The 25,374-nt window shown below is 40.1% G+C and overlaps 1 protein-coding gene across 7 annotated transcripts in view; it reads right to left on the bottom strand.

Annotated features, from left to right (window-relative positions):
* The window catches only part of NRG1 (neuregulin 1), a 1,085,273-nt gene that overhangs the window by 208,304 nt on the left and 851,595 nt on the right, over positions 1–25,374 (bottom strand). For 5 of the 7 annotated variants that reach the window (XM_073902433.1, XM_073902432.1, XM_025885969.2 and 2 more), the window contains exon 1: positions 7,974–8,218. The exons of the other annotated variants lie outside the window; for them this stretch is intronic. In XM_073902433.1, coding sequence (XP_073758534.1) covers positions 7,974–8,070 — 97 coding nt within the window. In that variant the 5' untranslated portion in view covers positions 8,071–8,218. Of the gene's footprint in view, positions 1–7,973; positions 8,219–25,374 lie in introns of those variants that run through there. 7 annotated transcript variants of the gene reach the window in all.

Raw genomic sequence — 25,374 nt, 5'->3', positions numbered from 1 at the left:
TTCAATTCTGTAGTCCTTAAATTTAAAACATTCGGTATGCAAAACATTTCACTATATTTGTAAGATTTATGTGTTCTGGAAAAAAAAAATCATTCCAAATTGGAATTCAGACATTTCCTTTTAAAGATTGGTTTTAGATTCAGGACGGAATAGCTAAAGAGCTGCCATAACCTTTAAAATTGCAATTTGTCTCTACAACTACAACGTTATATATAACAACAGATGACTTACAGTCACAAACACAAATATACACTTTTAAAAAACCAGCTTTATCTAAATTTAATCTTACTTATAAAGCAATATAGGCCATTCATAATGAGATGCATTTTCACTTGACAATAAAATTCAGTTATTTAAGATACTAGAAAAATCACGTTGCTCTAGTACTATGAAGCTGACAAAGATTTTGTTGTCATATTATCTCATAAAATAAAGCCAGGATTATTCGCCACTCACTAATATTTCCTTCTCACACCTCTGTAATCTCTGTAGAAATAGGGCGGGTAAGAGAAAGCAAGGTAACAGTTTTCTAACAGGTCAAATAAAAAGAAAAGTTCTATGTCACAGTAGAAATGCACTACTCTTCTCTCCAAGGGGAAATGCTAGTTGCCCCGATACTCTGACTTTATGCTGAATTCGTTTCATATGGATATATGACCTGATCTATTTATTGGAGAAAAATGCCACTTCAAGGATTTCCTAGCCCAGATTCCTTTGTATATGACTTTTAACCTCTTTTAAATACCAAAACTTGTAAGAATTCTTTCAAAGTTGTCTCTACCATGTTATTTAAAATAACACATAAAGTATAAAGAGAATCCAAATACTGAACTATATAGTCAGTCACGTATGACCTACAAAATTGACAATTTCATATGGTTCAACCTAATAAAACATTCCCTGACTCTCACATCACTGAAACTTAAACTCAGCAGCTGCCCAAGGAGCCAGCTGCCTGCCTGTTGAAACTGTGGAATGAAAGGTTTGGGACACGGTGGCAGAGCAAAGGCTACTTCCCATTAGTAATACTTTTTTTTTTTTTTTTTTTTTTTAAGAGAGAGTGCACGCACGTGGGGAAGGCGAGGGAGAGAGAATCTTAAGCAGGCTCCACGCCCAGCACGGAGCCCAACACAGGACTCGATCTCATGACCCTGAGATCATGACCTGAGCCAAAATCAAGAGTCGGCCACTTAACCAACTAAACCACCCAGGTGCCCTAATAATACCTTTCTTGTCTAAGAAACACAATGAACAATACTATACTTCAAAAGGGCAGGGGAATAATATAATGGGAGCAGCTCCCGGTTGAAGATGACACGTGCTGGGTGGGATCAATCGTGCGCAAGTAACAGGGACTAGGTGACGATATTACAACATTAGCCCATGATCCAACGGATTTGATCTTTCATACCTATTTTCAAAAATGTGTACCTCAATTGAAGAAGGCTTCTTAAACAATTTTAGCTAGGAGCTGAGGAAAGAGTGTGAAGAAATGAAAGCAAATGTGTTAGTAAAAATCCTTTGTTCAATTTGGTGCGCTCATGTATCATTTTTCCAATGCCATAGGGAACGTTTTATTTTTTAAGATCTCGTTTATTTATGTGAGAGCGTGAGAGAGAGAAAGATCACGAGGAGGGGGAAAGGGTAGAGGGAGAAGCAGACTCCCCGCTGAGCAGGGGGCCTGATGCCAGACTGGATCCCAGGACCCTGGGATCACAACCTGAGCCGAAGGCAGATGCTTACATAGGGAACCTTTTTATATGACTAAATCGCTTTAAGGTCTCTGAACTTACTCAAAAGGAATTGCTGTAAGGGGCAACTGAAAGGTGCTTGTGAGATGCTAGGTTCTCTGAGGAAAAAGTGCTGGTGAAAGTTAATTTCACAAACATCCCCCTGCAAGTGACAATGGCATCGTCACCATCAGAAGGATACATCAGAATGTTCCCATTCAGAGCTCCTAGTGAATTCCGGCTCTTTGGTCTCGCTGGAAAACGAACGCCAGTTGAGGCAGCTAACTCTGATGAAATCAGGGCCCTCCTTCTCCCCCACAGATTGCCCAGAATATCAAAGTAACTTAAGAAAAGCAAAAAGGAGTCATTCTTTGGGGACTAGCAGTGTGATGCTCCTGGAGCACCCTCTGGAGGCCACAGAAAAGTGACACCAGTAAAAGACATTGAAAGAAGAAATTTCTGGTCGCCTTTGGCCTTCCAGGGGCCACAGCCCACAGATCTCACTTGAGCTGGACTCGAAAATGTATGTGTTCAATCTTAATCAAGGTGATATAAGATGCATGCATAATTAATTTCTAGTTTGAATAATGCAAAAGACATACAAGAGGTAACCCCATCCACCACATTCTCGAACAATTGTCTTCGTTTTAAAAAAGAAAAAAAAAATGTGCTGATCGTGTATTTTCAGCCTACATTCTGAATTCTTTCAGGAATTTATTGCAGAGGCATCTTTTAATAGAAGAGCGGAATGTGGAAATATGACATTTTCTTTAACAAAGTACGCAAGGTTATCCAGGGTCCTAATACTCATCAAACTTCTCAGAGTAGTCAGCTTTAGCTTATTAAAACTGAGAACAAATTAAGCTTTTTTTTTCTAACACCTTACTTTTTCTAAAGCAACAAACACTGACATCTATTGGCATCTTGGTGGCTCACTTTTTAAAGAATCTATTAAAACTCCTACAAGGACACATGCACAGGATTACAATTATGATGTGTAGGGTTAGGATGGATGCAAAACATCACTTGTGCTTCTGGGGAAATTCCACTTTTATGTACCTTATAGCATATTTTCCTCTGTTTAAAATAAATCAGTTTTTAGGCCAATACTACCTGATTTAATTTTTTTTTTTTTTTTGTATTTTCTGTTTATGAAGGGGAAAGCCCTAGGGTTAACTAAAATATGAGAAGTCCATTCACTTGTCTCTTTGAGCAAATAAAATCACTCACCCCAACTCCTGACATTCAGTTTGTTTTCTTCTGTCCTCACAGAATGTGCTAATCAGGACTTTGTTAATGCCAAATTTAACTTGTTACTTCAAGAATGTTAATAAAATACGGATTTGGGAAGCATCACACTCCTGGAACTTGAAACACTACGGACAGCTCTTCTGGTGAGGAGGGGAGAAAATAGCGAGGAGTATGGATTTCCCATGTTCATTATTTATTTATATTTAGAAACACCTGCATTCAATTCTGGGATCTTTGCTGGCAATACACTGTTACATGTGATAAAAAGATAACAAAGAAAATGTTCATACACACTCTCCTTTTCAATTGCTACAATTTCTACTAGCCCCCAAAGAGAAGATTATGCATTCTATATAATAAAGTGAGGTCTGAGCATCAACTCTTAAGTGTTGCCAGAAAAGGAGTCATGTTTCAAAATCTTCTCATAGCTTGAAACCTCAACGTTTTTCTGCCAGAGATAAAATTATGTTGCACCTCACTCTACTTTCAATATTTAGACTGAATTCAGGACCGTTTTCATCATACATATGTGCAGTTATCGTATTTGACATATTTATCCCCTTTTCTCTATATTTACAGGTAGTAGATATTAATATTTATACTCACCCTAATCTAAAGCCGGTTTGGAATTATTTTTTTACCATAAAAGGTAAATTTTGAAAATGATGTCAAATACCTTTGCAAAAACACAGACAATTTGCTTCTGAAGTAATTTTATAAGCAGAGCGAACATTTATTGGGCACTTACTACGTGTTGGTCACTGTTTACAGTGTTTCCATGGATTATCTCACTTAAGCCTCATAATAACTTCATGATAGTAATATTATTATGCAATTTTTACAAATAAGGAAATTTAGGCATAGAGAGATTAATAACTTTCTCATAAAACCATTAAGGAATGGTAGCGCTAGGATTTAAGCCCAGGCAATCTGGTTTATAGAGCTAAGAACTAGGCATCCCGCTCCCTGCTGTCTGACAGCGAGGCATTTTTGCACTTCCTAAAGGATAAGCGACAAAATACACAAAGTGTCTCTTACCCTGCCTGGAACATGCTATGATACTCAATAAATATTAGCTCCCTTATTAAAAAGGATAAAAGCGGGCCGCCTGGGTGGCTCAGTTAGACGGCTGCCTTCGGCTCAGGTCATGATCCCGGGGTCCTGGGATCGAGCCCCACATCGGGCTCCCTGCTCCGCGGGGAGTCGGCTTCTCCCTCTCCCTCTGCTGCTCCCCTTGCTTGTGCTCTCTCTCTAAATATATAAATAAATAAATCTTTAAAAAAAATATATAAAAGCATCCAGTATAGTGCCTGGCATGTATAAGGTATTCCCTATTCTCATACTCGTTCAATGCTTTCTGGTTATTTATATATATTTATTTTTCGTCTCATTCTTCCATCAGTTATTGCTTTATCATCCCGTAGGTATGAGAATAGAATCCCAGGTTTCTCCCACTCTTTCTGCTTCAAAATAATTCTTCAAAAGAAATCCTATTTCATCCTATAAACAAGATTTAACGTTTGGAACAGTTACAGAAAGTAAGTGGCCAGGAGTAACCAGGTTGAAACAGATCACTGGACATTCCTCCTGCTCTGTAAACACACACTGCCCTGTTAGTGACAGCACACTTCACATCCAAGAATGTTTACAAGCACTTCAGTCTGGGGAGCCACTTAAAGAAACAGGTGGGTGATGTCATCCAGACAGCACATGGACCATTCCTCCCCATTTGGTATACTAAGTTTCACCTGTAGTCACAAATGCCCCTTCTACCACGATTGAAGCTGGAGACCCAACAGTTCTAGAATGCAGCTTAGGTTGATAATGAATTTGTTCCAGGTTATTTTTTTTAAAAGGGGGAGGGTGGGAGAAAAAAATCCTTTGTGGTGTTTTATGGAAGAAAAACATATCAGCAAATGGAAATTCATTAAGGAAGTTCAGAGCCAAAGACCAAAGCAAACAAAACAAAACCTCTGGTTTTGTAACTGGGGCTTCGGTAGGAAGTTTGCTGAGCTAAGTCAATTAGAATAGGGTGGATATGAGAGGTCTAGAATCTAGGAGGCCCAGGACATTACAGGGCCCCTGGTACTACATGGATCCATGTTACAAAGCCCAGGATTTGCTGAGGTTGCTTATTTTGAGCAAAGAAGAGGAACCAATGAGCCCAAGGGCTTGGGACCTATTGGAGCATTATGGAGTAGATAATTCTGTTGAACATCTGCAGCCCCGATAGTGTGCAATTCAATATTCAGTTAATTGTATAAAAATGTGGATGCTATGAAACATAGCCATGTATGTATCACATATCAGTCACATGTCATATGAAAGTTAAAGAAGCCTTTTTCCCCTGAAAATTTCCCTCCAACAGATGTGTTTATGCCTCTGCATACAATAGGGCGCACAGCAGGGCCGAGAGGCTGTTATCTCAGCATTATATCTCCCCCGACTGTCATGAAGTAATGTTGTAACGTCCAAAGAGAGGCTGGCTGGTTGCAAGTGCATCATCCAGCACAGGCAGTTTCAGTGGCTGCTTTACGCAAGGGGTGAAACGTGGGACCGCAGGGCACTACCGCAGGAACTCTTGAACAGATGGGTGAGCTCCTGGGTCCTCATCGGGGCTGGCATGTCAAGTGGCAACACTACAGTCATGGCACCAGCAGTCATTCTTTGGAGAATGCCTGAGAACTTGAGTGCAAAGACAGTTGAAAAAAAGGTGTGAGTTTCTCCCAAAGCCATTATAGCTATCAGTTACTTATTCCCCTAAGATAAGGACAAGTACACTGGCACTCACCATTATAAGGAAAATGACAAGGAGAGAAACACTGATTTCAAAGCAATACTATTGGTGCTTTTACATAGGGCTGGTTTCGAGTTGACCACTCTTTTCAAATCAAATGAAGAACCAATATTCTTAAGCGGTTTATATGATTTATAGAAGTTTTTACCTCCTCCAAGGTGCCCTGGAAGAGGTAAAAGGTTCCTCCCCAAAGATGAGGACTACCTGACAGAAAAGGGAGATAAATATACTAAAAGCAAACCTAGAGCCAAATTCACCTCAATTTTCCAGGAAGATAGTAAAGAGAATGTCACTTAAAGTTGCCAATCTATCTGGTTTAGAGGAAAGCACAACTGTGGACTAGAACGCAGAATGAGAGTCACTGAGGAAGCTCTTGAACTCGGTGTCAAGGGAGAACATTAGGTTGTCAACCTCATAGATAAGATCTGCAGGACACAGAAACGCCTGCTTGCTCTTAAATCTACCTGCTTATCTGAAATGTCTATGCTAAGGCCCTGCTGCTATAAACCCTTGACAAAACGCAAACCTGTTACCTAAAAAGGATGCCACTTCAAACCAATGCCCCTCCTTCATTCATCAGACCACCTACAGAGGACCACGGAAACTTCTGAAGGCAGAGTTCATGGGCAGGACAGGGGAACCTAAAGGTCCCCACAAATAACTCTACAACTTCACAGTTTGGGTTCTGTCCAAGGTCTCTTTAATTTACCACGATGACTTTTGAAAGGACAGCAGATAAAGTCACTTACAGAGGTTGCTAATTTGGCTCCCCATTTCATACCTTGTCTCCAAACACAGGGCAAAAGTACAGACAATCTCAATATGCCCTCCTGAGGTAAATAAGGTGAATCTGATCAGCAGTATCTTATTATACAAGCATGCACAGGAATGGTCAGTGGCCAAACAATTACTCTTTGTTCAATTTCTGTTTTGCTCAAAACCTGTGGAAGGTCCCTGCCAGTAAGTCAGGTTCTGAAATGCTATCAGTGATGCCAATAAGAGGACTAAGCAAATCTTGTTTTCTTCCTACAAGGAACAATTTCTTCTGCTTATCTTCTCAGCCACAGTATTACCAAGTGCTAGAGCCAGTGAATTAAGTTTTCAGAAGTGCTTTATAAAATGTGTTGGGGGATGCTTTAAGTGACTTAAGGGATCTGGATCAATTAACATTTGGGAATTGCAGAGACAGGGGGGAAAAAAAACCCTTATAATTAACCCTCTCCTCTCCTTTTTTAAGCATCTTTTTCACTCACTCATAAGCAAGTATTTATTCGGGATGCTTGCTCTATTCAAGACAATATCTAAAGGATCAGCTCTTCTTAGGGAAATCTAAGGTGAAACTGTCAGTCACATCCGTGTTCTGATTTTAAATACAAGATTTGTCTCTAGAAAGCCTCCACTGCCATTTCATTCTGTTATATAACCAGTAAGCAACTGGGTTCAAAATTTTAGATGAACTTTGCTTTTCGGAACCTCTTGGGAACATAAATTAACCACATTTATCAAGGAGGTCCTGAAAAACAGAAGTGCTAAATTTAAAGTTTGAGAACTCATTTGGAGCCGACCTGGTTCCTGGCACTGGGCTAGATTTTATCTGCTTCGCCGACCTCTAGGAATCCCTCTCAACTGATCCGAGGTCCAATATCTCAGGGCCGAATTAGGGTGAACGTACGCACACACCGCGAACCTGCACACCGCTCGCCCCAAGCCCCGCCGCGCACCCGCTGCCGGGGCCTCTCATCGACCACCCGGCTCTTCCAAACCAGGCACGCTAAGTGGAGACCCGTTCCCGCTTTTCTCGCTAGAGGGCAGACGGGGCCCGTGCAAAGCCCTCCTGGCGCCGAAGGAGCGCGCACCCAGCCTCCGCTCCTGCACTCCGGTCCGGCTCCCGGGCTGGGCTCAGCTGCAGGGCGCTAGGAAAAGGCCAAGCCAGGGAGCGCTATGCGACCTGGACCCTCGGAGGGCGTGCGGCGCGCCTGCGGCCCCCAACTCTACGCGCGGGGTGCGGGCGCCCGGGTGGGGCTGGGCGCCCAGGTGAGGTGCGGCCCCACCGAGGGCGAGAACCTCCCGGCTCGGCGGACGCCCGGGAGCAGTGCCAGGCGCCCGGAGCGCAGGGCGCGGGCGGACGAGGGAGAGGCGACCGCAGCGGAGGAGGAGGAAGAGGATCGTGGAGCCGGGCCGCGCTGCGCACTCACCTGGGCTCGGGCCGCCCGCCGGGAGCGCGGGCTTCTTGCCGGCGCCTCGGTCCTTCTTGCCCTTCCCCTTGCCTCTGCCTTCTTTGCGCTCGGACATCTCGCCCTAGAAATGCACGCTCTACGCAGACCGCTCCCGGCGAAGGCGACGCGCCACAAGTTTGGTCCGAGGGCTTGGATCGGGTTTGGGAAAAGTTTGTCCCTCGAGGGGGAGAGCGCGCGGCCGAGCTGCGGCACTGGCGCGGAGCGGGGGCGTCTCCTGTCGCCTGTGGGGAGCGGCGCGGACGCGGCGTGCGGTCCGGGCCACCTGGGGCTGGCGGTCGCTCCTTCAGCCGGTCGCCCTCGCTCTCGGGGCTGCTTCTGTCGCCCAGGGAAGTCCTCGGTTCCCGCCGCGCTGGGTCCCGCCGCTGTCGGCTCCGGTGGTGGCGTCCGTCCGGCGCGCTCCCAGCCCGAGGAGGGAGAGACGTTCACCGTCCTGCCCGCGCTCCCATCGCCCAGGCAGCCGCCGCCGCTCAGCTCCTGCCCTCCGCGCGAGCCCGGAGTTCCGACAAGTTTTGGGGAACTCCTCCCCGGCTCTTTTTCAATTGCCCCACAGCCACCCACCTCCCGCCCGCAGGTTGGAGACTGGCGCCTCCTTCTCCCCCTCCCCTTGCCTCGCCCCCTCCCTCTTCCCCACCACACCCCCACCCCGAGGCGCGGACACGCCACCGGGAGGAGCCTGGGCTCGGCGCTCCCGGGCGCAGCCCCTTTCCCTCCCCGAGCCTGGCCGGGCGGGGGGCGGCGGCGCGGGGAGCGGCTGCCGGGAACCCCCGACAGGGGTCGCTGGAAGCTGCGTAGAGACGCAGCCACAGGCAGCACGGCCGCCGCGGTCCCGGGGAGCGAACCGAGCGGCCCCGGGAGATTCAAAGACCGAGGAAGGACCCAGGGGCTCCTCGCTCTCCTCCGCTGCCAGGAAGCCCCGAAGGGCTCCGCCGTTCCCCACAATGCAGAGAGACGTTGGAGAAAAACGTTCGGAATTCTGACACCTGCCCCCCCCCCCATTAAGGCTCTGAAACCCTCGGGAAGGAGAGGAACTTTTGCTGTTTTTTTCCAGGAAAGTTTGGGGTTCATTCCTTTCTTACTTTAGTGAAAGTCCCGCACGTGCGTAGGGCAAAGACAAACTGTGCAAGGGAATTTGAGTGTAAGACTGTTCCGGGTACGCAGGAAGGGCTCAGAGAACCTTAAAGATGGTCAGATCTCACTGTCTTCCCAGATTTTCTCCTTGAATGTGTGTGTATCCTGCCTTCATGTGTTGAACAACGTGCCTGTCATAATTCTCATCATTAGTTTTTAAGATTTTATTTATTTATTTGACAGAGAGAGAGATAGCGAGAGCAGGAACACAAGCAAGGGGAGCAGGAGAGGGAGAAGCAGGCTTCCCGCCGGATGTGGGGCTCGATCCCACGACTCTGGGATCATGACCTGAGCCGAAGGCAGACGCTTAACGACTGAGGCACCCCTCATCGTTAGTTTTTTATAAAAAATAAATAGTAATAATCTAGCCTCTTCAGAGACAGTGTCCTAAACTCTCTCACTACAACTTGATTTCAAAGGAACTAATAAAACCCGGGTTAAAAGGCAATCAACAATAAAATTACTGCAATAGCTGGGGGGATGGGGGGTGGTCAGTCAGTTCCTACCGAGTGAGAAAGCAAGCAGGGAGAGGTGGAGTTGGGCTAGACCTCTTTAATTCACTAACGCAAGCTTTGTCGAATTCAAACTTTCTCCAGAACTGCGGGTGAAACCTACTTCTCCTTCCGTTGTTCTCCCTCTGGTGGAGAATTCTAAAGAGCAGTGAAATCGAGAAAACGTTGGCACCCTGCTGCAAAAGACAGAAGTTAGAGGCCAGAGTAATCCACACCACGGAATGATCCAGAATCATATAAAGAACACATCCTCCTAGTTATATCACAGCTGTGGCTAACTTAGAATGTTAATTTACAGTGATAGACTCCGGTTGTGGTCAGGAAGAGCTGAACAGGAACAACCATATATGAAATTTACTTCTCCTTACAAGTGACTTGTTCCTGATTTTCCATTCTCTGGAGCTTATGCTAACCGAAGCATTACATGCTTACAGACTTCTTGATATATATTGTAATTGCCACCATTTAAATAAAGATGAAATCTGGGGTGCCTCCTTGCTATATATGTGGGAAGGGAGGGGGCAAAAACATTCATTTTAAAACAGCCCTAAAATAATAATTTTATTCCTGTTTAATCTGCAGGGTAATAAGAACTGCTGAGAGATATTTTAGCAGTATTGCCATCATAATTTATTTTGAAAAAGTTTGATGTCCAAGTATCTTCTGCTGACCCTTCAACAAACACCAAAAATAAATTTTGCTAGGCTATAAAAACAGCGAAATCAGGGAAAAGATTATGAATAAGCCTGAATAGCACTGTAATATTCCACAGAGTCTAATGTAAAATGAAATCTGAATGTTGGCTGAAATAGCTCTGTTTTCCCAGGAGGGGCCACTGCTCAACAAGAAGGAAACAGCAAAATTCAGAAAAGGGGAACCCTTTCAAAAAAAGGTACTTTTTCTCCAAGATATGAGACCCTTTACAAGCTTTACAATAGATAAATGTTATCGAGTGTATCATTATTTTAGAATTGGAAGAATATAAAACAAAAATGTATTTTGGAATAAGAAGTTTCAGGTCTTTCCAAATTAAACAGGAAGGCAGTAGTAAAAACCCTTACCTATGGAATTATTATCAGTCAGCTTTGTTTTGGGTCTAGATGATTTACTTTTCAAAACAGCTTACTAATTCCTTATTACAGTAATTTTGCCGTGAGGATAAGGGAAGAGCCTACAACTTTGTGATAATTTTCCATTTGAAGGAATCTATAGTACTAGTGGACGGTTTTCCCAAACTGAGGATGAAGGACCAAAGATTGTTGATAACTGCAGTTTTATAATAAAACATGGCGGCCACTAAGTAGTAGCAGGATTCCTATGGAAATACTCAGGCCTGGGGAATGAGGGGATATAAAGGGAGGAAGCTGGGTATAAGTGAGCATGTAATAATTGTTCTTTTTTGGTTTGATATGCTAGAGAGAAAAAAAAAGGCCAAAAATTGCAATGATAAATGTTGAAAGAGCATTTAAGAAAGATGATGAAGGGGCAGTTGGATGACAGGGCTTCCTGGGACTACGTTTGGATTCTGGAGTCATATTTTAGTTGTCAGTTGCAGCTGAATTGTCAGAAAATTTATGACAAAGTCCAAAACTTTTTTCTACTAATATATTGTTTAAATGTGCCTTTATCCTTTATGTTATTTAATGTTAATTTTTTGAGGGTTATTTTATTCCATTATTTATGATTAGGTAAAAGATTAACCAAATAAAAGTCCATTTCTTTGACAATTAAAATATTTATGAGATTTTTCAAGAGCTTGAGATTGTCCTTAAATTATTCATCTCTATGGTCAGGAAGTGGCAAATGATTTTGTGGGGTTGTTTTTTTGTTGATGTTTTGGTTTGGTTTTTTCCTTTAAAAAAAAAAAAACTTGGAAATGATCAGAAAAAGGGGATGGAGAAAGGAAGAGTATTTTTGCTTCCTTGAAGACCAAAATATGCACCTGAATTGTATAATTTAGAAATGATGACATATCTTCATGGTATAATTTTCCTAATTTGTTATGTATTGTTTAGCTCCTAGAGTATATATCATAGAGGGTTTATCAGCTCTCAAGCAACATATGTCAATCTGTCAACATTTGTCAACTCCTGAAAAATAGAGTGGAGATTTATAAATAAGCAACTTGAGATATAAAGACAAAATGGAGATCTTATATTAAATGACAGCTTAAAATAAATGCAATCCTGTGCCATAACATTTTTCTTTGGCAAGGCTTACCTTTTAGAAGGACTCTTAGAATCTACAAAGCTAATCAAATATGCCCTTTATCTCAGTAATTCCCATTTGGAAAATACCCCAAGAAAATTCTTAAAAAAATAAATAAAATGAAAGAACATAACATGTGAAGATTGATTGCATTTTTTGCAAAATATGTGCATACTGACAGTAGTAGAAATTTAATTTAGAATTAAATAGGTACTTTTAACTTTTTAAAAATATAGTAACTTAAGATAATTACTTTTTTAAAAACTTTGCAACAAAGTTGGCATTAATGAAGATTCATGAATGCAAAAGAAAATCTCACTCATCAGAGTAAGCTCCAAAACAACCACTAAATGTCATGACTTACTCATTCATCAAGCACCTACTGAACCAAATGTTAGAGAGTAGAGAAATAGAAAAAAAAATAAAGCCCCTATTCTCAAGAAGTTAAAATACTGTGAGAAAGGCATGAAAACAAATTATTATAATACAAATGAAAAGCAAGGCCAGATAAGTTTTCCAGGCCCTTAGGCTCATAAAATTTGGGGGCTATTTTTGAAGGTACAAAAAACCATAATATTAAAAATACAAATTTAAGTCCAAGAACATAAAAGGACCCTTGGATGTGAGAGATCTTGAAGAGTAAGTTTCATTAGCTTCATGGTAACTTCACCTCTAGTGATTGCAAACATTCCACCCTCTGCACCATTATAGTAATGGAAAACAACAATTGCAGACTATCTTAGAGATTAGAAGATACTACTATCACTATGAATAGGAGGCATTAATAAGCAATCAAAAGGTATACACACAAAACTGAAACAAGCAAAGACGATCATACGAGGAAAATGTGATGAAAGAAGCCTTAAGAATTCAGAGTAGCAATTGTCGTGTCTGTTTGGTTAGACTATTAGAATCAATATGCAAGTTGAGTTTGTTAAAGAAAGGGCTCTGACCCACAAGATGCCCTGGTAAGACTGGAAAGCTGTCCTCCATTTCCTTTGGCAAATATTTGACAGAATTGCTAACGAACCATATTCTGTCTGCTATGAGGAGAATCAGCTTGATAACAAAATTGTGAGTTTAGAATTCCCTCAAAAAATGAACAAAAAATGTAAAAACATAATGTTCAAACAACATTAAATAGAGTCTACACTTATGTTGTTATGCTTATTATGTGCTTTTTAAAAAATTGCTATCCATGGATGATTACTGTTGTTATTATTATTTATCATTATTATTAATAAGATTATTCTCATGCATGACTGTAGGGATCTATCATATATTGAAAAGGGATTATATAGCTGAATACTAGTGCCTAATTTCTTTTTATGGACTCTGTTTGATAAATAGGGCCAGTGTCATATAAATCTCTTCTATAGTAAGGTGGAGATAGACTTGATAGTTTTCAGGGCGCCTGGGTGGCTCAGTTGGTTGGATGTCTGCCTTCGGCTCAGGTCATGGTTCTGGGGTCCTGGGACCGAGCCCACGTCAGGGAAGCCTACTTCTCCCTCTCCTCTCCACTGGAGCTCTCCCTCTCAAATAAATAAATAAAATCTTAAAAAAAAAAAAAAAAAAAGAAGAAGAAGAAGACCTGATAGTTTTTGAAACATTTTAATTTAAGAACATAGTGTCAAGCAACTTTTTCGTTTCTCTTCCTTACCTCCACACTAATTATTTACCTTTATCTTCCTCAATCCCCTTGCAACAGGTTCTTAATTCAGATGTGCATGTGATACAAATACCTCAAATTTCTATATACAGATATGAACTCCTACACATATACAGACATACATGTATATATACATCTGTGTGTGTGTGTGTGTGTGTGTACATATTATGTGTGTGGATATGTAGTTATTTTTCTCTTTCCACAATCGGAAATGAGAAACATTGTATTTGAATGCGAGCTTATAAAAGACAGAGGTTATATATCCTTTTGTATGCTTTTTTCCTATTGCTATCCATTAGATTCCCACCACCATGCTTTGCATCTGGTAAGCACTGGTTTTGCATGGAATGAATTTAAATAGAGTAGAATGAATATAAAAAGCCTGCTTCTGATATCACCATTTTCTATCAATCGATTACTAATTACCTACTCTGCAATCATCTTTGACACCTTTTCTGCATCCAACCCCTCCCCATGTCCTGTCATTTTGACTTCAGTGTCCTTTTCTCCCTCTTCATTAATAACCACCCAAATCCATGCCTTCATCCTTTCTTTGCCTTGACCATAGTAAAACTTTTCTACCTGGACTCTTGTTCCCTCTAGCTATTTTGCCACATGAGTAGTCCCAGAAGTCCTTTTTTGAAATGCAAATCTAGCCCAGCCAACTTTGCTTCCCAGAACCCTACCAAATGCCCTTGAAGGGCCAGCTCCTGCCTGACTCCAGCCTTTTCTCACTAAGCTTCATCCTTCCCTCTCTCTGCCTCATGGAGACCTCTTTGCAACATGCCTCTAAAGCTGGCCATTCTTTCTGGTTCCAGTGCCTTTGTACTTACTTCCTCTGCCTGAATTTTTCCACAACCAACACACTTTGCCTAATTCCAATTATCTCTCAGGCTTCAATTGAATTTCACTTACTTAGAAAAGCTGTCCACTGCCTTTGAAAACTGTTTTAATCTCCTATCACACTTTTGCATCTCCTTCATAACATTTCCTCTTGTCTGTTATTATATCATTGTTTTTGTGATTTTTTTTTTTAAACAATGATCTGTTCTGGGCATTAATCTCTTTGAAGGCAAAGACTGACAATTTCATGTTCCTTGTTTCATCTCTAGCTCTGTACCTGTCTGATCACAGCCAATTACATACATTTTGTTAATTGGTGGATAGAAGAGGATTAATAGAATTACTTTCAATATGTATATAAGATGATACATACAGTTGTGTGTACTTATGTTTATTTGACCAAATTTTTAAATGATAATAATGATCATACTCGACATGACACTTCAGGATACCTTCTGTTGAAATAAGCCTTTCCAAGAACAAACACATAAAATAAAAATTTTGACTAATCAGTACAATCTCTCAATACTTTAGGAGATGAGGTGATAACTTCTGTGAAATGGTAAAACCCCAAGAAGGATAAGGACTTTTTTCCCTAAATTGCCTCTGCAAATTTCACCTGTAGATTACATTTATTGGCTCCATTTCCTCCCTTGGATTCTTGTGAGGAGTCAGAGAGACCCATAAAACAGCTAGGTTTTAGCAGGAATGTTTTAACAAAAGGATAATGGATGAAAGCACAACATTGTTAACAGGTTTAAAGACCCCTTCCTTTCTAGCTGGGCATAATATAAGGTTGCTCTCACCATAAGATTATTTTTCACTTTGCAGACCAGTGGTAAGTCCCAGTTTTGGTCATTGCAGCAAATGGCTCCCCACAAACACCTTAGAACTAGCTTTGAGTTTGGTTTTAATCCTCTAATATTTTGCTCCCTTCCCATATCATCCGTATCTGTGTGGCAAATACAAAGGGATTTCTCCATGCATACTTGGGGCTCAGTCTGTGCATCTAAAGTGCTAGATGTTCTTGGCTAACCAAGAACGATGCAGATACACCAGTGTTTTTTAAGAATTGCCCCATAAGATCCACTCCAAGGTTAACATAATTTCCTTTCAAGAGGCACTTTATTCATTGTTGTGAAAAGATTCACCTCTGTGAAATTTATAATGATGTTAAAATATAAATTTAATGTCATGAGTGATGAATTAGTACTTCAAATATTTGAGCAGTAAGGGTAATTTAACAGATCAACTCTCTGCTTCAGTATGCCCCGTAAGAGACACCTGGGGGAAAGCATTTCCAAAACAGATTGTAGGAGATTACTTCATAATGTCATGATGATGACTGGGCTTGTATGAAATGAAACATTGACCCACAAATTCTGTACCTGGCTCAGGAATATAATAACATCACAATTATTCTTTTTCCTTCTTTCCCACATAATTTCTTCTAACTTTCTTATTAATCTTTATGAATTCTCTCCCTCTCCTCCTCCCATTTTTTCAGGTCCTCATCATGTTAGAGCCTGATGCTTCATATATCTGACTTGACTAGGGATTTCTAGTTTTTGGTTAAGAGCCAAGAGTGAAATTCTCAGTGGAATGTTACAGTCATCTCCACCCCTGGACCCAGGCCTAGAATTCGAGTTACTTTGCAACAGACCAACTTTCAACACACTATATGTTTGGGAACTTTTGTGTGTGTGCATGTGTTTAAAAAATATATATACACATATATTCAATTCTCATTCATTTGGGAAAATGATTTCACAAGTATTAACAACTCAAGAAGGCGAGTCATCTTTTAAAGATGATTTAGCAGAACAATTAGCTAACTTGACAGAAACCAAATGACCGTTCAAAAAAATAACTGGTGGCCAACCATGCAGAAGATTACATTCTTATGGAAAATGTTGTCTTTTCTGCTTAATCATAAAGATTGGGTTTGTTCCAGATCTTTCCCATAGGTACAAGATGGAAACCACCTAATTTAAATGGCACAGGAAACTCTGGTCTTGCCCACAGTCTTCACCAGTATATAGGACTCTTTGGGGCCCAGAGAACTTCTGGGGGTGATCCTGAACCCCAGACATCCAACTGAAAATCTAAGAATATGTTTGGCTTAGCATTTGTGACTAATCTTTTTTTGGTCCTAGAATCGATGGAACTCTCTGAGATCCTATAAAGCAGATATACTGGGGCATAGAAAAAATACGTCAGTGCAGTTGAGACTAGTGTCTTTGAGACTGGCCCAAACCAGTCCTGGTTTTGTAGGGAGGAAGAGAAAGAGGTGACATTTATCTTGCTATGGAATTGCACAATATTTTTTTCCTATTGTTGTTGTTTCCAAAAGATGGTCTCACAGAATGAGGTAGAGATCCGCTATCCCTTTTATTTTCATGATCAGAAGCACCTCTGAGCACCAGCAATATGCTAAGATTTATGTCAGTGCGTGTTTACTATGGGTACTAGAACTATATAGTTCCCTCTCAGAAGTGCAATGGAAGGAACTTAGTACATATTTTCTCAACTCTTTTTTTTAATTTACTTTTTTTTCCCTCTTACCTAAGAAATTTTCACTAAAGTGTTATCAATTCTTTCCCTCCCTTGTCCTGTTGCTGTACCCGCCCTGCCAATCTCTAATGCCAGGTCACCCCATCTACCCTTTTTTCCAGGAACATTATCTTTCCCCATTCTAACAAAGAAACCCTAACAGAAACCTTTCTTTTGACCTATCCTTTCCTTCTACTACCCAACATTCAAAGTTCCTTTTCATTGACCAGCTGAAGGAATCCATTTCCTCCTCCCCCAGCTCACCACCAATCTAATGAAACTCCTCAAAATTCACTAATGCCTTCCTAATTGGCATATGAAGTGTTCTCTTTTGAGTCCTTATGCCTAAGGAATACTGATACACACATCATCTTGAAAGCTTTTCCTGGGCCTCAGAATAATATCTCAGTGGCAGAACTTTCTGTATTTTCTGAATTCCTTTTTTTTTTTCTTCCTGTCTTTTAAAGGCTGGCTCATGGCCCGCTATTTAAAACCATTTCCTTAACTACATGATAGTCCTATAAAAATGTCATTCACTGCAAGCTATCTCAAAAGTTGATAATTCACAAATGTGTGTATATACATATATATACTACTATATATATTCCAACTAGCTCAAAATGAACAGTTTAGTAATCCCCAGCCCTTCCTCCCCCATCAAAAACACAATAAAACAAAACAAAAACAAATGTGTCTTACAGTCAAAAACTAGGCATCATCCTTAATTTTTCTCCTCCCATCTTCTTTTCCTCTCCTGATTCCAGCCAGTTGGTAGCCCCAATTCTAGTGCATTCACCTCTGAATCCTCATCACCGCCTCCTGGACTTCTCCCTCAATCTAAGTCCAATGTCATTCTGTCACTGGATTTTTCTAAGTCCTCTTCTTCTGTTTCTGTGCTCACACCCAGTCACCCTCCCTCCTGCTACCAGACTTAATCCTCTAAAATGTAAGCTATTATCTTGTCATTCCTTATGTGATATCTCTATTGGATTCCTGTTGCTATAAAGTAAAACTTCTCTGTAGAGGGCAGCCAGGTCCTTCCCAATCTAAGTGCTGCGTAAATTTGCAACCTCTTTCCTGTCTTCTCCCGTGCTTTTGGTGTACTCTGGTCACGCTGAACTGTATCTTTTCTTAGTTCTATGCCTTTAACTCTGTTTTTCCTCCTACTAGGAATTTCTTCCCCTCCTCAGCCTAGTAGACTTCCACTCCTTCCAGATCCAAGTGAAAGCTCCCCTCTTCTATTTTTCCCTGATGCTCTCGAACAGAACCATGGCTGCCGCATGAGTCTTCCTTATACTTATCTTCAGTTTAGCACCTAAGTTATTATAATGATTTGTTTTCAAGTCTGTCTCTCTGCTACTCCTGGGGGTTGATGCCCCAGGAGTGATCTGTGTGTCTCCTTAAAGGACACATCCAACATTATGTATATGTATATTAATATGAGTAGACTAATATAAATGTATTCAAAGAATTCACAATTTACATTGAACTCAATTTCAGAGCCAGCCGCCATTGACGTTTTTTTTTGATTTTTCCAAATTTCACTTTTTACTCAAACGTAAAGGGGGCTTTCAAAAAGTAACCACAACGTTTCCAAGCTCTATATTAGTTATCTCTTCATTGACTTCTTCAACCAAAGTTACAGTTGGCAGGATTTAAGAACAAGCCACTTGTTTCTATCACTACATTTTTATACTTGAATCCACTTTGGTCCCTTGCTTACCGATTCAATGCCTTATTTCCCCATGTAGAAAACAAACAAACAAAACTGGTGTGATAATATCAACACTTGTTATTCATTAACCGCCATAATGAGGTATTAGAAAGATCAACTAAGCCCTTATTTATAAATTCCACCATAAGGAAAATGAATTTATTATGTATAGCATTCAGTTAGATTTCTGGAAATTTTATTTATAACTCTGGAAGGGGGAAATAAAAAGTCCCTTTATATAGTTGAGATGTTTGGATTGCTTGATCTCTCTCTCAGAGAGTGCTTATCACCCAGCAGCCCCCATCTACTCTCTCCAATCTCTGCCCATTTGTCCTGAGAGCCTCTGAGGGTCACAGTCTCTGCTGTGGACCTGGACGGAAGCCTGAGGAAGAGAAACCTGAGGAAGGGAAGCCTGTCTACGCGAAAGCAGCATTGAGTAAGACAGACCTTTGAATGCTGACCCTGCTTCCCAGCTGTCTGCTCATCAGTAAAATGGGGATTATAATACCTATTGTAACCAGTCGCTGTTATGAGGATTCAATGAGCTCTTGTGAGTCAGGTGTCCAGCTTTGAGTTGGCACTAGCAATATAGCTCCTCTCCTTGTTATCACTGTCCCCTGACTCCTGGCTTCTGCTGCTCCTACCAGCCCAGGCTAGGTTTCCCCAAACATCTGTGAATCCAAGCCAACTTTACTAAAAGGAGCTTTATGCCAAAAGAATAGGTAATTTATTTTACAATTTGGTAATTACAGAAGAGATAGTTCTGGATTATGCCAGTCCGTCGGCACTTAAGGCTACAAAGAATAAATAAAACCAATAAAAATCACATATTTTTTAGGGATTTGAAGTTTTTACCACACTGTTCTTAATTTACCTCCTCTCATCACCCCTTTTTGACTTTTCTATAGGACAGATAATTCTGAAGTGGCCCAATGGGAGGCAGCATAGAGGAAAAGGAGGTAAAAATGAAAACTAGTACTTGAATGAGTGGAATATTACCAGTTTGGTAAACAGACTTCTAATACTGATGACAAGATTCCTGTCCACTGGTGTAGACACCCTGTCTGATGCCCTCCCCTTGAGTATGGGTGGGACCTACTGATATGATGGAATACCACTCCTGTGATTAGGTTATCCATCAGTTGACTTTGAGCTAATCAAGAGTGAGATCATCCCGAGTGGGTCTGACCTAAGACAGGGAGGCCCTCAAAGAAGGGCTGGGCCTTTTCCTAAGAGAAAGAAAAGATCACCCTGCTGGCTTTGAAGTAGCTGCTGTCATGTACTGAAAGGGTCATTTGCCTAAGAATGGACGGTGGCCCCTAGGAGCTTAGAGCCATCCTTAGCTGACCGCCAGCAGGAGAATGGGGACCTCAGTACTATCGCCACAAGGAACTAAATCCTGCCAACAATCTCACTGATCCTGGAGGAAGATCTAAGCTCCAGATTGGAACAGAGCCCAGTCAACACCTCAGTTTCAGCTTTGAAAGCCCCTGAGCAGAGGACCCGGTTGCGCCAATGTTCAGACTTTGACTGACAAAACTGGGAGCTAATAAATGAGTATTGTTTTCAGATGCTACCATTGGGGTAATTTGTTACACAGCAATAAAAAGCTCATGCAGTTATAAAGACATTTTAATTTATATAGTGCTTCAGACAGCAAGGTATGGGTTGGGGAGGACAAGGAAGAAGACAGCTTGGTGTCTGGAGCGACTCTCCCAGCTCCGTCACTCCCCAGCTCTCTGGATCTGGGGTTGGGGGGGGTCACATCACTGTCCCAGCCTTGGCATCCTTCATTTGTAAAATGAGGAGGTCAATAATTGACAAGATGTCTGCAAGGTGCTTTCCGGGCTCGAAATGTCCCCTTACATTATATTTTACAACCTTAGGTTATAAAACTTAGTTTTTAAAAGGATAAAACAAGGCACTCAGGGAATTAATTTGGAAATTATCACAGATAGCCAGTGAAACCTGACTCAGCAATCTTAGCTCCTCGGTTTGCAGACTATCCTGTCTCCAACCCTTTCTTTGAGCTTCAGCCAGACTCACAGACATCAAATGGACTCCAAGGAGGTTTATGAGCCTCATCCACAGGTCCAAGGGGGACCTAAAGAGTTGTGGGTTTTTTCTATTTTTGGAGGGTGAAAGTTTGTTTTTATTTCTCACAGGGATATTTTTGGTAAATGTTTTCTGCCAAAATAATCAGTAAGATAAAGCACCTGCCATAGGGATGAATGCTATATACTTTGATGTGTGTTCACGGCAGACATAAAGAACTTTTCTATAAATAATAACAATTTAACTCAAAAATATATCACAGCCTAAGGATTCATCAGGGAAATGTGTACCTGTTCCTAAGGAAGGTCCATGGTCCTGAAGCAGCAAAATTTTTGGCATGGATAAGGAGTGTGTTTAACCCTGCCTTTCTTGCTTTAGTATGTACGTTTTTATCTTTTGATCTGTATGAATAACCCAAATGGAAATTTCTTTTAGGAGACAGGAAAGTGGAGTAAAATGTTTCAAGTCCACAAAATCAGCTGGAGTGAAATTATATCTTTGCTGTTTAGAAAAAGTTCCTTTCAGCAAGATTTACTATGTTACTATGAGTAGATGAACTTACCTCCTTTCCCCAACCTCGTTAAATCATAAAACATTTCCCTAAAGCCACTTTGGCTCCAATGTGTCTTTCTGTGAAAGTTGTGTTATGTGTTAACTAATTCCAAGAAACCAAAATTATCTAAAAATTTTCAAATCCTGGGACAATCTCAGAATGCTCAATCATATAACAGTGCTTTAATCAGCCCTGAGGCTAACTATATAGGCAAAGTAAAATGGGTAATAAAAGAATACAGTGAGACAGTTTTGACAAATTGAGTTGGATTCTGAAAGACATGTTGGAATTGGGGTCTGAACTAATCAGATTTGTCTATACATTGAGAAAATTGTCTAGACTACATTCAGACATCCACATTTCTGTAAACAGAACCTCAGATCATCAATCAAAGCCACTCATGAACTATCCCTAAATGTTTTAACATCACCACTCTGTGATGATAGAACTAATATTAATTAGATGTATATGTCTTCAATCACACTTCCCACGTTTTGAAAATATCTGAACTAAGGTGAAATTAATGGTAAAACCAATAAAACTTAAGCTTTAGAGCTCCCTTCCAAGGTCTAGAAGTAATTTTGTATTAGTAATTTTTTTAAAGGTCCTCCAAAATTTACTCCTTTTTGAGGAAATACAAATATAGTTTGAGAAATAGAGTAAAAATGCAGAGAAGTTTACCAGTTAGGGTTTGCTGTATTGGCATCTGACTAAATAGGGTTTTGGGTTTTTTTTTTTAATTTTTCAAGTCACGGCTTTTGTATTATCCGACCTAAATAATTTAGACCATCCTCCCATTCTCATCACAGAAAACATCCCCACCTTACCACGCTGTGAGCACACGCGTTTGCAAAGCTTCTCCAAGTTCCTGGGTAAGGGGCAAATGGCTGGTACAGAGAATGTCGGGTAAGGGGCAAATGGCTGGTACAGAGAATGTCCTCTTTCTGTGGTCATGAGAATGACATCTGTTTTGTTCACTGGTACAATAACTCAAACTGCCAAAATTACAGTTCTACTTGCATACATTTCTTATAAAAATGGTCCAGAGTAAAAAAGTAATTAGTATTTTTAACATTACTCTTAGGCCTAGTCTTTCTTCCTCATGTAGCAAATCCTAGAAAATAAGGACCATGCCTGAGTATATGGTTCAAATGTCACTGATCAAAGATCTATCTGCCTCCCTGATGATGAATGCATACTAAATGTACACATAAAGACGTATTAAGTTCTTTGAGGGCAGATTCTATGTTATTGAAATTTTATATCTTTCATGGTACTGAATATAGCACTTTTTGCCTGTTAGGTATATTGAAAATATTTGATGGATAATAAATGAGTCCATTTGTTAGGTGTTTGTTAATTAATAGTGTTCAAATGTGATCCATCCTAATCATTTTCTCTTTAAAATTGCTAAATGTATTGTATTTAAGGTAATTATTTTGGGATAGAGTTAAGAGCATTATTTGGGTTAGAGTGAAGAATTTTAATGGTAATAACACAATATTAATTCAAAAGAGATTATCTCAGCTTCTACATGATTCTAAAAGTCTGTTCTGTGAGTATATCGGAGGAAGGAAATAACACACAGTTGGTTAATTATTCAAGTTAAATTTACTAGAATCAATTAATCCAGTCAAAACATTTAACTAATTGCCCAATGCAGATCTAGCCTAAAATTAAGGTCTCTTATAGCTACATAAGTAATCCAAGTCACTCTTACGCTACTTAAATTTCTAGAGTTTCATATCCTGATTACATGCTACTTCTAAACAGAGAAGTTTAGGATTATACTTTCAAGGTCAAGCTCTTAACAGCAGTAATGTTTTTTGTTGTTGTTATTTGGTAATGACGTCTTCAAATGTTATTATCCTAGGAAATTGCGTATTTCCTCTGTTGTTTGTATATATGCATTTATGTATACACAAGAAAATATTTGTTATTTTTCCCAATGTTATGGACCTAAACTGTGAAAATCAAGACAAAATGTTAAATGTGAAAATGGAAGCATCCTTTTTTTTGGTTTTAGAAAAACATCAGGAAGTCATGCCATCATATAGTAAACTAAGACATAGGTTGTATTTATAAAATGCCAAAACACACAAATAAACATGGAAAAAAATTAGCAACATACAGAATTTTTTTTCTAGATTATGAAAATTATCTGCAATTTTTGCCTTTTGGGAAATTTTTTAAATTTATGCAGAAATTATTTCTTTCTTAAGGCATTTTAAAAATTAAAATATTGCCATAATCATGAATAAATCATATCTGGTCATGAACTGAAATTTTTGTTGGGAAACCTACGTACAAGTCTTTATAAACAACTCTTCATTAAATTTCTATTAATACATAATCAGTGTTTTAAAGAAACACTGTGACTGAAAAGAAATTTGTCATGAAAATAGCATTATCGGGCGCCTGGGTGGCTCAGTCGGTTAAGCGGCTGCCTTCAGCTCGGGTCATAATCCCAGGGTCCTGGGATCGAGCCCCGCATCGGGCTCCCTGCTCGGCGGGGAGCCTGCTTCTCCCTCTCTCTCTGCCTGCCTCTCTGCCTACTTGCTCTCTCTCTGTATCTCTCTGCCAAATAAAATTTAAAAAAAAAATAGCATTATCTATAACGTCAATTATAATTTAGAAAATGATATATCTTAAAGCAAAAGTTTCTAAGAGAAATTCTGATATCATTAAAAGCCGCTTCAAAAACAGAGCTGTTTTCACCTTAGTTAGAAACACCCTGTTTCTCCAAGTTGGTTTAATTGCATCTCAAGTGAAAACATGTTTTGTTCTCATTAAGTGCCATTTGAATTTCTGATTGAAAGTCCTAGGCACTGTGAAATAACAGCACCTTAACTGCACGGACATTTCTGTAAAGAAAAAAAAAACAAGCAGTTTCAAAACATTTGGAACACAGAATAGATTCAGTCAAGCAGACAGTAAAATCTTGGGGAATTTTCTGATTTATAAGAAGAGCGGATATAAGCCAAGTTAGCTTGTGGACATATCTGATGAATCTTGGGTGATTTTTACCGTAGTAAACACAACCCGTGATTAAATCATAAACCTAATAAATACAATTTCTTGACATTTTGGCGAATTACTGGTATACAATTGAATCAAGGCTCTGCTTGTCTTGTGTCTGTCTCTGAAAAAGAGAATGTTTAGGAGCGCCTGAGTGGCTCAGTCCTTAAGCCTCTGCCTTCGGCTCAGGTCCTGATCCCAGGGTCCTGGGATCGAGCCCCACATCAGGTTCCCTGCTCGGCGGGAAGCCTGCTTCTCCCTCTGCCCCCTCCCTGCTTGTGTTCCCTCTTTTGCTGTCTCTCCCTCTCTCTCTGTCAAATGAATAAATAAAATCTTTAAAAAAAAAAGAATGCTTATTGTTTACTATGATGATTATTGATTAAAAAAACGCCACACATTCTAGCATACCCAGGACCATGCTGGTTTATACCTGTGATACCAGGTGTAATTACGAATAGCACTTTTCTTCATTCTCATATGTGCTTGTATGGGTCCATACATTATAGTCACTCCTTTAAAATATGATTTTGTTTGCAGAATTTTGTGTTTGGCTATCACTTATTTAGCATTGATTGACCTGTATGCCAGACATTGCGCAAAAAGTTTCATATATTACGATGTTATTTAATCTTCACTATAATTCTGTGAGGTAGATATTATTTTTCACTTTTCATTTTATAAATGCATAAAGTTGAGAATTTCAAAATCCTATACCTTAAACAGTTACCTAAGACCGTGTCTACACAATACCCTAATACTAAAACCATTCCAAAAGTTGCAAATGTTTTCAGATATTTGATCACTCAGTATTACTTTACACTGCCCCAATAACATTTGAAAATGGGATTTTTTTTCATTCAACTTGCATAGTTTCCCTTTTTTAGATTCTTCTTTTAATAACTTTGGCTGAAAATGTTTGGCAAAGAAACAGTAAGAAACTTCACTATTCTTGGCTAAATTAACAGAGCAATCTCTTCTCTAAAACTAAGCACTAATGCTTAATTACTTTTTAGAGGAAAATAAAGAAAAAAAGTAGAAAGAAGCATATACATGTGAAGAATATGATGGTTTTCTCAGAAGTACTTACAAATGACTGGGTTTTTTTC

Source organism: Callorhinus ursinus, unplaced genomic scaffold (assembly GCF_003265705.2).
Source record: "Callorhinus ursinus isolate GAN/ISIS: 27379988/994484 unplaced genomic scaffold, GSC_fseal_2.0 scaffold17, whole genome shotgun sequence".
Lineage (NCBI taxonomy): Eukaryota > Metazoa > Chordata > Mammalia > Carnivora > Otariidae > Callorhinus > Callorhinus ursinus.
This window is presented reverse-complemented; position numbering and strand designations above follow the sequence as displayed.